The sequence below is a fragment of the Sesamum indicum genome, linkage group LG12 (genome assembly GCF_026168435.1).
Source record: "Sesamum indicum cultivar Baizhima isolate 11 linkage group LG12, ASM2616843v1, whole genome shotgun sequence".
Classification (NCBI taxonomy): Eukaryota; Viridiplantae; Streptophyta; class Magnoliopsida; order Lamiales; family Pedaliaceae; genus Sesamum; species Sesamum indicum.
Genome location: NC_142668.1, coordinates 17,734,688 through 17,748,460, shown reverse-complemented (window position 1 = coordinate 17,748,460; position 13,773 = coordinate 17,734,688). Strand labels below are relative to the sequence as shown.

Here is a 13,773-nt window from a genome sequence, read left to right as displayed (position 1 = left end):
CCAGTAGACTGGCCTTTGGGTCTCGATTTCCATTTTCCGACTTCATCATTGATCCAATTTTTGCTTTTTGACGTCTTTCATATTAAATAATACATTATTATATATGTAGGCCAGCAGAAGCAGATTTTCTTGCTAGAAACGACCTCTGCTTTCTTCTTGCCTGCGCTTGCCCACTAGATCTATTAACTTTGTCCAAGCTGATGGTACCCCCCCACCCCCCCAAAAGAAAAAGAGAAAAAGATACTTCATACTAAAATCAGAATTGACATGCTTGGATTGGGGTTCCAAAAAAGAAGGCACAGATCAATTTTAGAAAGAAGACAAGACAAGAGTACAACAATTTTGGAATTAAATAAGCACCAAATTAGATGACTATTGACTGAAAACACGATTTTTGTTTAAATAGGCTACCAAATTATTCCCCGTTAAGAACGCGATTCTGCTTATGAGAGTGAATCACTTTTCCATTATTCAGGATTCGCCTTGAGGGAATAATTACAAAAAAGAAAGATACTCAGAAACGGCCCTTTTCCATTTCGCCGATCGGCGCTCGGACTAGAACCCGTCGCTGCTAGTCCCTCCGCCGCCATACAGCGGCGCCGTCCGCTGACGTCTGAAAATGGTTACGACAAGAACTAAGATGTCTAGAACGTCGTCCTCGGCTTCTGCTTCTTCCAAAACTGACGGGTACAAATTGAAGAGAAGCAATAAATAACTGTGCCCTCATTTCACTTTTGCATTTTTCGGAATTGATCAGTACTGCCTCAATTTTGAAACAGACAAGTTTACTCTGTTGTTTTTCTTTTGCAGGAAATTGGCTCCGACAGTGAAGTCTGAGAAAACGAAGAAGACTGGAAGGAAGGCCAAAACGACGACGTCGAAGAGAAGGGTGGCGAAAATTGATGCCATGAAGCCTAAGAAACCCCCGACGGCTTTTTTCTACTTCTTGTATGCCCTTGGCTTTACTTATACATATGCGCCTACATTTTGTTGGATTCAGCATTGTTAGTTCATGTGAAAGTATCTGGAAAGTTAAATTGCTGGAAACTAGAAATTTCCTACTCCGTGTTTCATAATCTCATTGACCTACCAATTGAAAAACGATTATGGTTCTCCGCGTTTCCTGATAATCATGAGCATGTCCTGGGAATTTCTCTGAGAAAAGTCCCCAGTTCCATAAAGTTTCTAGTTTTCCTTATGATCTTCAGTATTGTGTTCATGTCGAGCTTAATTGTGAATATGGATGAGACAGAGAAGAAGCTACATTAGGGAGCTAAATTTTCTATTGTCATAATGCATTTTGCAACGTGTTATTGTTCGTCTTGCAATTTTTATTTCTGAAATCCTGTAGAACTAACTACTCAAAATTTCTGTCATAACTTAATACCTCTCCGTCATATTTGAAGAAATTTGGTGATACTTGCTAACTTGATTGTGGATTCAATGTTTCAGGGAGGACTTTCGTAAGGAATACCAAGAGCAGAATCCAGATGTCAAGTCAATGCGTGATGTATGTAGTAGGCAGATCTGATATTCTCCAGTTCCATTCCTTTTTTATTACAATTGACTACTGATGACTATCCTTTGATTTTGCATTACTCTGTTGGGTGCAGATTGGCAAGGCATGTGGTGAGAAGTGGAAAACAATGACTTATGAGGTCTGCAAGCTGATGTTTCCAGTTAGCTGCTTATGTTTCATCAAAATATTGCTAAAGCTTAATGAGATCTGCACTCCCTTCACTATCATTGCTATCTTGAAATATTGATGAAGCAAAAGTAGCAGCCAATACTTTATAAATGATAGTATTGTGATTCTAACAAATGGTAATTTGTGATTGGTATTTAGTATTTTCTGAGGACATCTCTTGAAAAAGTTTTAATATCTCTCTCCTCTATAGAAACATAAAAATGGAAAAAGGAACCCCACCCCTCCCTCCCACTTGTTTCAATCATCTCTTGGCCTGGGCGCGAAATACAAGTATCTAAAGAAGCAAATACTAATCATGTGATTTATGGTCTCTGGGGAAATAGCATGTTCTCTGAGGTTCAGATAGGTGAAGTCAGCAATGGGTTGAGTCCTTGTATTCTGATTTCCATTCTTTTTCTTTTCTTTTATTTTTGGTTGCTGATCTTAGGAAAAGGTGCATTACTATGATGTTGCTACGCAGAAACGAGCTGAGTTTGATGTAGCTATGGCCGACTTCATCAAAAGAAAGGTAAAACTTCTTTGCAGTTTATTATATGCCTTTATCATGTATTATATGTGACTCCAGATACAGAAACTCCTCATAGGGGGACAAAGTGAATTTTCTCACAAGAGAAACAATTTGCAGGAAAGTGGGGAGTTTGATGAGGCTGATTCCGACTTTGATGATGACTCAGAGTTTGATGGATAGAATTGCAATGGTGGATATATTTTGTAATTTTCTGTATCTGTATCACTGTATCATTTCTTGTACATTGGCTCAAGCAAGATCTCAGAAACTAGGTGATTCGTTTTTTAGTAGTTTTACTCTGGATATTTAAGGACAAATGTTCAGAATCTTACATCTCAGTTCTAAGGCTGCATCTCTCCTCATGATTCTATCAGCTCTCTGTGTGAAAGAAGCTGGCAGTATGTGACGAAATATGAGAATATTATCCGAGTAACACCAGAATACTTCATTCTCCAAAAAAGGTATGTAAATAAATCACCAGGATATTTTGAACCTGAAATAGCAGGACAATAAAGACTGGACAAATGTTTGTCTCTGTCTGCTACCATCCAGAAACTATACAGAAAGGCACTTACCCCTTACAGCACCAGCAAATTCCAGACATGAAAATTTAGGACAATGGAATGATGAATCGCCAGCAGTCATATATGGAACTTTAAGGCAAGATCCGGTCAGATAATATTTTTGAAAATTTCAGAATTTTTTGAAATATAGGACCTCCTCTTCTTGATATGGTTTCTTGAGTTTCACAAACTTCCATTGCCCTTCTCTCAATCCGTTCACTTTTTGGTTGAGTCTTTCAAACAGAGTAACGTATGGGATATTCTTCTTGATGCCATATTGCGAGTTCTCTCACTCTCTGTGAATAGGTAAGAGCTTTTCTCTCTGACTTTGCGATATTTTGTAGTGAAATTGTACTTTTTTCAACACTCCGAATCTTCCTAAAAATTACTGGTTGCTCATTCAGTATAGTATAGGCTCATCACCACCTGCTATTTATGGCAAGATCAGTTTACTGACTGTTCCATGTTCGTAGCAACTTTTATTACACAAGAAAGTAATGCACCAAACGTTACTTGATAAAATACCGCTTTTTTTCATAGAGCAAGAGAAATAAGTTTACAGCTTATTCAATTATATTATACCTTTTTTATTGTAGTAATTATCTGAAATCTTGCTTGTTTACTAGCTACTGATTTCATTTTATGATAAGCATGTACACAATGTTGTTGTTGAACTATCCCATTTGTAATGATGTTTAGCCACAACATTTACCTCCCGCATAACACGGTCGACCATCAAGTGGAGGTGAGAGAAAAAGCTTCTTGTCTCCCTATTTCCACCTTTCATCCTTCACTATCATTAGCCTTCATCTTTTTAATTTTCCCTATACATAGTTTCATTCCAAGAGGCCAGGCAGGGTGGTTCAAACCCTGGCCGGTTGAGGAAGAAGAGAAGGCCGAGGCAGCACATGAGGTGGCAGCCATGGCAGCACAACCAATGCCGACGGATATAGACAGGCTGAACAAAACCATTCTCTGCTATGCCGAGACAATTTACAGGTTTAATGGCCTTTGGGAAGGACCCGACCCATTGACTCCCCTCATTTCTCTCTTCCTCATCCAGCTTACATTTTCCATGGTCATCATCCACCTTCTTGTTTATGCACTAAAACCCTTCCACCAGCCACCCTTTGTTGCCGAAATTCTCGTGAGTCTTATTTAACGTCCTTCACGTCTTGGAATGAGATGCATGTGATGTGTATTTCTTGTATTGCGATTTTTGTCTTTGTTTTTCTTCTCCACAACCCCTCTCCCAAGGTCTTCATCAGGACGTAAGAAATATTTTGTCGGAATTAAATTAGAAATGCTTAATGGCTTTCAAATTTGAATAGAAATATTATTGTGTTGTGCAAGCAAGCGTTTGAGGATCTTCTTTTACTAGTAAAATACACGATTTTTGTTCAATTTCAAGTTGGTTTGCAGAATAATTTGTCATTCATATATTTACTTCATTATTTTATAATCTTACTTTTTTATTACTTCTAAAGTGCACGATTTTTATTTCTATGTGATTAGTTTGGTTCAACCAAACTTAATTCGGATAAGAATTTTTTCATATGTAAGTTATGAGATTAACATATCTAATTGAAGATGAATAGCATTTGTTGCAATTTACTGTACCATTTAAATTGATAAGATCGATATAATTTAAAAAATAAAAAATAAAAGAATTGTGTTTCTAAGTTTTGAAAAATACTGATAAAATAATATTGTTTTTATTCACATTTCTGGTCGCAAAACATCATCAATGTGGTTAAGTATTATAAATAGGTATTACATATAAAATATTTAAAACTTTGAATTTAAAAAACTGCTATTTTGTTATATAATAATAATTTATCGTGGGAATAACATCTAAGTTATCAATTTAGTATGAAAATTCAACATAATTATTGTTGTACTTAATAAAGTATAAATTGTGAAATTGTAGATATCTTTTCGACTGCTCTTTTAGGTAAAATTATTAGATCATTTTTTTTTTAATTAGAAAATTATTTATTTGCTGAAAATAATAAAAAAAGGCAGAGATATAATAGTTATCAATCCCACGTGAATTATTATTTGTACACTTTTAGTCTTTATTCTTTTTCTTTTATATTGGATGTAAATAAAATAAGATGTATATAAGTACTTTAGTCTTTTTTCCAATCCTAAATTTATTGAATTCTAAATGTATCCTATAAGAAATAAATATTAAAGAAATTTTCTAAATGTATCCTATAAGAAATAAATATTAAAGAAATTAAGTAATGGTATACCAATTTATTAATATTAATGTGTTATAGAAATATGTATATTGAGCATGGTGCATGTGGATGCACGCAGGGCGGGATACTGCTGGGACCTTCTGCATTTGGGAGAATAAAAGTATACAGAAGGATGATGTTCCCAAATTACTCTTTCAGAGTTTTGGAGCCAATGGCACATTTGTTCATCGGATATTACGCCTTCCTAGCGGGATTGAAGATGGATGTAAGAGCAATTACGCGGACTGGATCAAAGTCTCTCAAAGTTGCCATTGCCGGAACAATCATTCCTTTCCTTTTCGGCTCAGCTGTGTTCTTCATTTTCACAAATGATAAATCCCAAAAGTTCGGTTTCCTTTTCTGGGGCGCTGCGCTTACTGTCACTGGCTTCTCTGTCCTATCAAAAGTTCTTGAAACGCACCAAATCCTCCACACTGAGATTGGAAAGACAGCATTAGCCTCCGCCCTCATTAGTGATATGTGCTCCTGGGTTTTCTTAGCAGTTGCATTTGCAGTGACGAGCTCTCCATCAAACAGTCCATGGTCACTTATCAGTACTGTTGCCTTTCTTCTGCTCTGTGTCTTCTATATCCGGCCTGTCCTCAGTTGGATCATCCAGAAAACACCAGAGGGGCAAGGATACAGTGAGTTCTATATATGCTCGATTCTCACAGGGGTGGCCCTCTGTGGAGTCATCACAGATACATGTGGGACGCATCCAATGATCGGAGCATTCATTTTTGGACTCGTGATACCTAATGAAGTGCTTGAAGCTACAATCGTGGAAAAGCTGGACGATTTTGTGATGGGAATCCTCGTGCCGGTCTACTTTGTGGTGTGTGGGCTGAGAACTAACATTGATGTCATCTCCGACACCTCATCTTGGTTTGTTGTGGGGATTGTTATAGTTTTAACCTGCACCGTGAAGGCACTTAGCTCTCTTATCCTTACCATGTTCTCTGACCTTCCAGTCAATGAGGCAATGGCAGTCGGATTGTTGAGCAATGCCAAGGGCATCCTGGTGTTGGTCATTCTTGAAGCTGGCCAAATACAAGGGGTAACAAAAAATTAAGATAGGATCATAGGAACACAAACATTTATACAAATATATAGTTTCATTCAGAATTTCGGTGACAAGAGCACATTTAGAGGTTTCTTGACTAAAGCATTAACTTAATTTCTTGACAGGCCCTGAGCACAGAGACTTACTCAATGATGATGGTCGCAGTTCTGCTGATGACCATGATTGTCACGCCAGCAGCAATCTGGTTCCGGCCCGTGCAGAGTACTGTACCCTACAAGCGCCGGACACTACAGAAAGCCAAATCAGACGAAGAGCTTCGGATCCTCGCATGCATCTACAACATACGGAATGTTCCCACCATCATCAACCTCCTAAGGACTTCCAATGCCAGCACGAAATCCCCGATAAGTGTCGTTGCCCTCCAGCTAGTTGAGCTTGTGGGGCGTGCCTCCACCATGATGGTGGTACATGACTCGCATTCTGCAGGCCCCAGGAACCCCAGCCACATAGAGGCCCAAGCAGATCAGATCACCGCCGCTTTCGATAACTACGAGCTCAGGTCTGAAGGCGTCCAGACACAGGCAGTCACCGCTCGGTGCGCCTACACCACCATGGACGAGGACATATGCACCTTTGCCAAGGACAGGCGGCCAGCTCTAATAATCATTCCATTCCATAAGCAGCAAACCCTAGACGGCGAAATGGAAGATATTAATCCCTCCATCCGGAGCGTCAATGAAGGCGTACTTGCAAATGCACCTTGCTCTGTGGGAATACTAATTGACAGAGGGTTAGCCGAATCACATGATCATGCATCCAACGTTGCTGTCTTGTTCTTTGGCGGCCCAGATGATCGGGAGGCGTTGGCTTATGCATGGAGGATGGCTGATAATCCAGATGTCAGGCTAACAGTGGTGAGATTCATCCCAAGCACAGATGCAGAGAAACTGGATCTTGTGGAATCAATTGATAAGGACCATTTAAGTCTCCCAATTGACCATGAAAGCGAGAAGCTGCTGGATGATGATTACCTGGGCAATTTCAAGACTGCAACCATGAAGGATAAATCAATAACCTACTGTGAATTGGTGCTGAATGATGAGGAAGAAGCAATTAAAGCCATAAAATTAATGGATGAAAACAGGCATGATCTTTACCTGGTAGGGAGAGGAAGAGGCATGGTTTCACCACTGACATCAGGGCTAGCCGACTGGTGTGACTGCCCGGAGCTAGGGCCGATCGGCGACCTTTTGGTGACATCAGAATTTGAGTCTTCATTTTCAGTGCTCATAGTGCAGCAATACATTAAGACGGATAAGGATGGATCAATAAGGTCTGCAAACTCAGGGGACTTTGGCGAGGAAGTCATAATGAGACCGTCAGTGTCTGAGAGTGACGGATTTGAGTCACTGCATAGTTTCAGGAGGTGGGATCATGACAATTGAAGAATAATCATCCCAGAACATCAGGCTTACTGCTCTTCCTCAAAACAGTAAAAGTAGATTGGTTATGCATTTTCCAAATCAACATCCTCAAGCTTGCCTTGAAATGCACTAATATATTGTCCCATTAAAGCATGTGGATGGACTTAGTAGCATAACATTATATATCGGGTTGGATTCAATGGAATAGGCCTTAATCAGCTCTGGGATTGAGCATTCTTGCAAGATCACAGGTTTATATTACAGCCAATCATTCAAAACCGTTAAGGGAAAAAAAGGGGGGGATGATACACCTCGGATTTGCAGTACCTGCAGGACATTTCTCCTTGGAACAACACGGACTATAACTGAAACAAATACTAATATCACAAACGGGTAGAATACAATTAAATAAGGAAAAAAAAATTATGCATACATTTAAATATATTTATTAATATATAATAAATAATAATATGTATAAACATTTTTATGTATATGTCAAACATACGTTACTAAATCTGAACCCTTCATTTTAATCAAATAAAATCTATACCGATGATTTTTTTGTTAAATCTGGATCTTCAATTCAAATATAAGTTCAAATTTAGCTATTCATTTTTATTATATCAGAACCGTTCATTATACTAAATACAAGGGAATTCTTTGATGGTCTTTTTCTGTCAGGGTTTTCTTAAAAGAATATTTCTATAATTAGATTGGGTAAATTGATTTTACACTATCACAAACCCATATTTCTGAACCAAATTTCTTAATGTTTGCAGATTACTGAATATTGATGATATACGTGAAAATTGTTTTCTGATGGATAACATTAGACCTAGGAATTACCATAATTTAGAAATGCATCAACAGAATCAGAGAGATATCCATAAAAAAAAGTTTGTGAAGAAAGCAGCACCCCAAATAAGACGACTAAAACCCACGTCGTATAACTCTCCACCGGAAAACCAGCCAAGTACAAGACATTTTTCCATTTTATCGTTGAGGCGATACGCCGAACATTCTCCCTTCAACCTCCAATATCCCAATAAACCAATCATACGTTGGAATATTTGCACGAATCGCCTTCGACAGTACCCCATTCAAACATCAACAGCACACATTTCGAATCTGCACCTACAAAATCCGAGAAGTGGAGGGCAAATCGAGTTCATATACAGTAGCAGTTTTGCCCCAGACAAGATTTCAGCGAGCAGATAGCCAGAGACATCAAAAAAGTTCCCCGTCGCCAGCATTGATTTGATGGATTTTAATTCCCATGACAACATTTTATTCATATTGGGCCATTATTAGACTTATTGTTCATTTCGAATGCTATTGTTGGACTTGGCCCAGCCCACTAAAACAGGGACTTATCAGTTTTAAATGTCAACATTTCAATTAATAATATTAATATTTGAAGTATTAAACAATGTAAGTAGATTGGCAAACTACTAAGAAAAAATTGACTACAACTTCTCTTTTCCCCTTTTCAATAATTTAACACGAAAGTAACTGCTACACCTATAAAATTAACATAAATCCAAACCATATTTACGAGTCTATATATCTTTTACAATATTTTTGGACGTCACTTCGTACTGCAATTCATACGAGATATTAACAAAACACTATTTTTAAAATACTATAGTTTCGTATTTAATTAAGGGTGTATTTGAATTTGAAAAATAATTTCAAATGACTGAATTTGAAATTTGTAATTTCATATATAATTTAAAAATTAAATCGGATGATGGTTAAAATCCTTAAATTTAAAATTATCAAGACAAATTCAGAAGATTTGTTATAAAAAATTTAAAATTCATAATTTCAAATATAATTTAAAAATTAAAATCAAATGATTGTTAAAATTCTTTAAATTTAAAATTATCAAAATAAATTCAAAAGATTTGTTATTAAAATTTTAAAATCTATAATTCCAAATACTTAGAATTCAAATGCAATCTAATAGAAGAGGACTGTACACAATAAAAAAATATCTAAAGAAATCTAAGAACATAGGATATGTTTCTTTTATAGGGCTTAGTCAAGCCCCTTCTAGTAGTAATGGAGCGTGGCATTAAAGAGTTACCACCATAGGCAAACGGACCAAATGGCGAAGAGTCACCTGCAGAATTGGGAATAAATGTAAATTTGAGGATGCAAAATGCAATGAAGAAACACAATCTACTGAAGACCCTCATAAAAGCAACCCTTATTATTTCACTTTCATATAAAATCATAGTCAAAGAGCACTCTGAACTCTTGAAACATAGATAGATAATACAAATCACAATTTCAACCAATCAGGTGGGATTGGTGAAGCTTCACGTTCATCTCTCTCAACATTTCCCAGATCAACGTCCTTTTGAATTGGAGGCTCAGCAACATTAGTTGGGTTTGGAGGTGGCTCAACAGAGTCCACTGTTGGTGCATTGGCCTGGCGACGCACATTTTCTCTAAGCTTCTCCATCATTTCTTTTAACTGCTTGAGTTGATTGATATCGAGCACACTTAAGCGCTCATCTGAAATCTGGCAAGGCGAGTTTTCCAAAGCAGTTTCAATTTCTTTTCCTCGTCTCTTTTTAGCCTCCACTTCTTCATTCTTTTGATCACATTGCTCTTTCAGCTGCTGCAGCATAGCCGCATGAAACCTCATGTGCACAGAGTCCTGGAGATTTGGCATCGGATTTCTGTTAAAAAAACGACCCACAACAGATTCCACATTAGGATGGCCAAACGAGTAGGCTCTGCCACCAAGAGAAAAAATGATAAGGGCGACTTGAGCCCCACACAGGATAGAAAGCTCAGTCGCTTTCTTGAAAAGCCCGGCCCGTCGCTTAGAAAAAGTGACGGTCCTAGCATTTTCATCTGCTATCAACTTCATTTCAATCTTTCGCCGCCCCTGTGACTTCTTCCTTGCTCCCGGAGGAGCCATGTGACTAAGGGCGTTTATATGACTGACAGAAGTACCAGAAAAGATAGCCGGAGATACCGAGGGCAATTGAGAGGTTATTGGGTGATATGAAAAAAAAAGACTCTGAACACTCAATTATATAAGGCCTTTTGGTGCATTGAATAGAAGGCGACAATTGCTACAACAAATCCTCATTGGATTACCATAATACATTGAAATGTTTGGAAAATCCGGTAACAATCAATTCAGGGGCTTTGTAATCATAAATACGTTCTGAGAATTTCAGGTCGGTGGTCATACCAAGAGGCGTTCCCACTTGGCATAACCATCAATGAACATCCAACAACATATGGACATTTGGCAAACAATGATACGTGATGAAAAATCATTTAAGCAACTTTAACAATTAGTAAATCATTCTCTCGACTAAATATGCACTGGGTTTACATTAATGGTCTGAGTTCTAAATTCATGTGGTCAAATATGCAAACACATGGAAATAAGTCAGGTCTTCGAGCTTTTTCTCGGTATCAAATTATCATCTAAATATATCAGATCATGTGACAGCCAGATAATATCATGCACGAAGACCTAATGAGATAAATTACATAAAACTACATACCTATAACTTGTTGATCAATCTAGACTCAAAATCAAAATCTCATATTCACATTGGATTTAATTAATTAGGTGGTCTGCACCTTCAAAAGATTTCTACCGCAGGTGTGTGTTGGTCAAAGTGAGATTTGGATAATGAATAATATAGAGTTTGGAATGAAATTGGATGTGTGGGGTGGATTTAGAAGAGTTGATTTCATTTGCTTTGAAAGTGAAAATTGGATTTTGGGGTTATGGAAATTGGAATTGAGATAAGACTTGTGGGTGGGACCGAGCGCGGATATGCTTGAAAGATCAAGGTGGTCGGGCTCCAGCAACGACAAATAAATTGTTTCTGCTCTATTTAGTGTAGATGTTGTGCTTCTCATTCCATGTGCGCCTAGAGGCCATCTCAGGGAAGGCATCTTTCGGGTTCACTAGTGGTGGGGCTTGGGCAACAAAAGATAAATCATTTCTGCAATATTTCGGGGTACATGCTGCTCTCTTGTTCCTTGAGCGCATATAGGTGTTCTCAGGGAAGGGAGTGTCATGGAATCACTAGTGGCAGTGGTGGTGGTGGCACAGCAAGCCAACAAGGAACGGGATGAAGTTTGGCGTATGTAAATGGTGCACATGGTTCTGGTGGTTTATGATGGTGGCACTATGATTGCTAGCCTGTGGACTGCTTAGCCTATGATAAGATTAGGATAAAGGAAAGGAAGACAAGAAGAAAAAGAAATTGTGTGTTTGACTGACCTTCAAGAGACCTACATCTAATCATGCAATTGAAGGAAACTGCCAATTAGCGACATGATTAAGAAAGAACCTGCAATTTTCAATGATCCAGATTCTTGACTCTCCAGGGTGGGATCTGCATGAAGATATTGTATAAGGATAAAGAGATCGACATCTTCAGTATAATTCATTGATACAGAAGAAATATGTCCTGCAATAGCAACACAAGCAGAAAGGCAGGGCCGAGGAATGACTATAAAGCTGAAGTCTAAAATTACCAACACTGTAGTAATGTAGCTTTGAGGTTGGAGACAGATCCATGAAGAATTTTGCGAGCAACCAGACCAAAATGGCTTATGAAAGATGATTACCACCAATGCCATATGGTACTCACTAGATAGAAATGTACTCTTCGTCGTTGAGGCATTTCAGTGAACAGCTTCAGTTCACGATCCATTGTCCCCTCAAGATCAATGCATTCATGCCTCTTTAAAATTGGAAGGAACGCGTCCAGTTAGTTTCTTTAGTTTAAAGCATCGATTATTAAGCAGATAAGTTGAAACAGATTCAACAAAGCCACATACGATGCCTGGCGACGTATGAAAGACTTACATAGATATATAAAGAAAAAAGGGAGAAAGAAAAGAACAAGAATCCAATACCTGCGATGCTTTTCTAACGAAGTTCCACCGAAAGATGGTGTTAAAGAGAAGTAAAAACCACCGGAAAATTTGGTCTCCGGCACGACAACTTGATTTCATAGAGCCTGCAAGTTTCGGGTATTGAAATCAGGAGAAAATCTGCCACGATTGGCTATGAGTACCTCCCCGTCGAAAAGAGATTCTAGGCACCATAAAACACAACAAAACGTCAAAATCTTCAAACCTTTTTCCTCCAATTGAAACTCACAAAATTTGAACTATTGATCTGAAGGCCCGCCATTCGAAGTTCGAGTGGGAGATTTAAACACGGATTGGAGATTGCCCTAATTAAACCCATTTACGGTTCGGATTCCCAATTCTCTCTGTCCAGCCCATTTCCCGAACTTTGAGAAATAAAAACCAAAAATCATTTTTCAAGAATGTGCCAACGGCAACGAGCAAATGATGGCGCAATGGCAATATAGCTTTTATCCCCCCACATCGCCGCCAATCCATGCTTTCAGTGCACGGTGAAAATTATTTTTAGGGATAATTACACTTTTTTTTATAAATTTGCTATAATTATACGAAATTGTTTTATAGTTAAAAAAATTACATTTAATATCTCAAAATTTTTTATTTTTGTCTAACAAAAGAAGTTCATCCGTAAATCAAACTTCACCAAATTTGTTAATATTAAAAAAATTAAAAAAATATATATATTTATCTCTGATTACTGCATATCAAAATAACTATTTTTATGATCAAATTGCACTCACACGTGTTTCACGCATTAACATATGTGAAGAGGTATGAAATTCTTTTGTAGTTTGAAAAATTACATCTAGTATCTCAAAAGTTTATTTTCGTCTAACAAAATAAGTTCATCCGTTAATCAAATTTCACCAAATTTATTGATATTAAAAAAATTTAGAAAAAAATATATATTTACCTTTGATTGACTTATTATTGATTTTTATGATCAAATTGCCCTCACTGTTTCACGCATTAACGTATGTGAAGAGTTATATCTTCACCATTATAAGGATGATTTAATAAAAAAATTTATTTGACCTGCAATAAGTTAGTAACAAATTAATCGATGGTAACTATCAGTTTTCATCAATTTTTTATTAATGTCAGCAAATTTGATAATTTTTTACTAACAGATGGACTTATTTGTTAAATGAAAGAAAACCTCAAATGTACTAAACGTAATTTTTAAAATTACAAGAATTTACGTATAATTAAACCAAATTTTAAGAGATGGGGGAGTAGTTTACGTCAAGGGTTTTGATTCGACTCGAAATATGGAACCCCTTTCAGGCAATCCAAATCAGCAACGTGATATCCCCAAATCCCTAATGGGTCATGAGGATTAAAATACTTACGTCGTGGTCGTGGAGTTCGTCT

The 13,773-nt window shown here is 37.4% G+C and overlaps 3 protein-coding genes across 16 annotated transcripts; 2 read left to right on the top strand and 1 right to left on the bottom strand.

Annotated features, from left to right (window-relative positions):
• Window positions 1–346: 346 nt before the first annotated feature.
• LOC105175692 (HMG-box (high mobility group) DNA-binding family protein) lies at window positions 347–2,589 on the top strand. 2 transcript variants are annotated; one of them, XM_011098235.3, is made up of 6 exons: window positions 347–687; window positions 811–948; window positions 1,453–1,510; window positions 1,614–1,658; window positions 2,169–2,216; window positions 2,334–2,589. In XM_011098235.3, exons 1-6 carry the CDS (start codon window positions 620–622, stop codon window positions 2,394–2,396), a joined length of 420 nt encoding a protein of 139 aa, XP_011096537.1. In that variant the 5' UTR covers window positions 347–619; the 3' UTR covers window positions 2,397–2,589. The 2 variants fall into 2 exon arrangements, with proteins under 2 accessions (XP_011096537.1, XP_011096536.1); XM_011098234.3 differs by having other exon boundaries at window positions 366–687; window positions 2,136–2,216.
• LOC105175691 (cation/H(+) antiporter 15) lies at window positions 2,546–7,716 on the top strand. 6 transcript variants are annotated; one of them, XM_088876085.1, is made up of 6 exons: window positions 2,733–2,876; window positions 3,024–3,085; window positions 3,479–3,524; window positions 3,614–3,926; window positions 5,105–6,082; window positions 6,214–7,716. In XM_088876085.1, the coding sequence occupies exons 4-6, from the start codon at window positions 3,702–3,704 to the stop codon at window positions 7,492–7,494; spliced, it is 2,484 nt and encodes an 827-aa protein (XP_088732211.1). In that variant the 5' UTR covers window positions 2,733–2,876; window positions 3,024–3,085; window positions 3,479–3,524; window positions 3,614–3,701; the 3' UTR covers window positions 7,495–7,716. The 6 variants fall into 6 exon arrangements, with proteins under 6 accessions (XP_088732208.1, XP_088732211.1, XP_088732209.1 ...); XM_088876082.1 differs by adding an exon at window positions 2,546–2,677 and having other exon boundaries at window positions 2,769–2,876; window positions 3,024–3,926; XM_088876083.1 differs by having other exon boundaries at window positions 2,733–3,085; window positions 3,430–3,524.
• Window positions 7,717–9,661: 1,945 nt separating this feature from the next.
• LOC105175690 (agamous-like MADS-box protein AGL29) lies at window positions 9,662–12,883 on the bottom strand. 8 transcript variants are annotated; one of them, XM_011098229.3, is made up of 5 exons: window positions 12,605–12,876; window positions 12,382–12,485; window positions 12,134–12,206; window positions 11,811–11,856; window positions 9,662–10,163 (listed from the first exon to the last, which is right to left on the bottom strand). In XM_011098229.3, the coding sequence occupies exons 2-5, from the start codon at window positions 12,478–12,480 to the stop codon at window positions 9,761–9,763; spliced, it is 621 nt and encodes a 206-aa protein (XP_011096531.1). In that variant the 5' UTR covers window positions 12,481–12,485; window positions 12,605–12,876; the 3' UTR covers window positions 9,662–9,760. The 8 variants fall into 8 exon arrangements, 3 of the variants coding, with proteins under 3 accessions (XP_011096531.1, XP_011096533.1, XP_088732913.1); XM_011098231.3 differs by having other exon boundaries at window positions 11,811–11,855; window positions 12,002–12,206; window positions 12,382–12,877; XR_016063408.1 differs by having other exon boundaries at window positions 10,005–10,141; window positions 11,811–11,855; window positions 12,002–12,206; window positions 12,382–12,883.
• Between the last annotated feature and the right edge of the window lie 890 nt (window positions 12,884–13,773).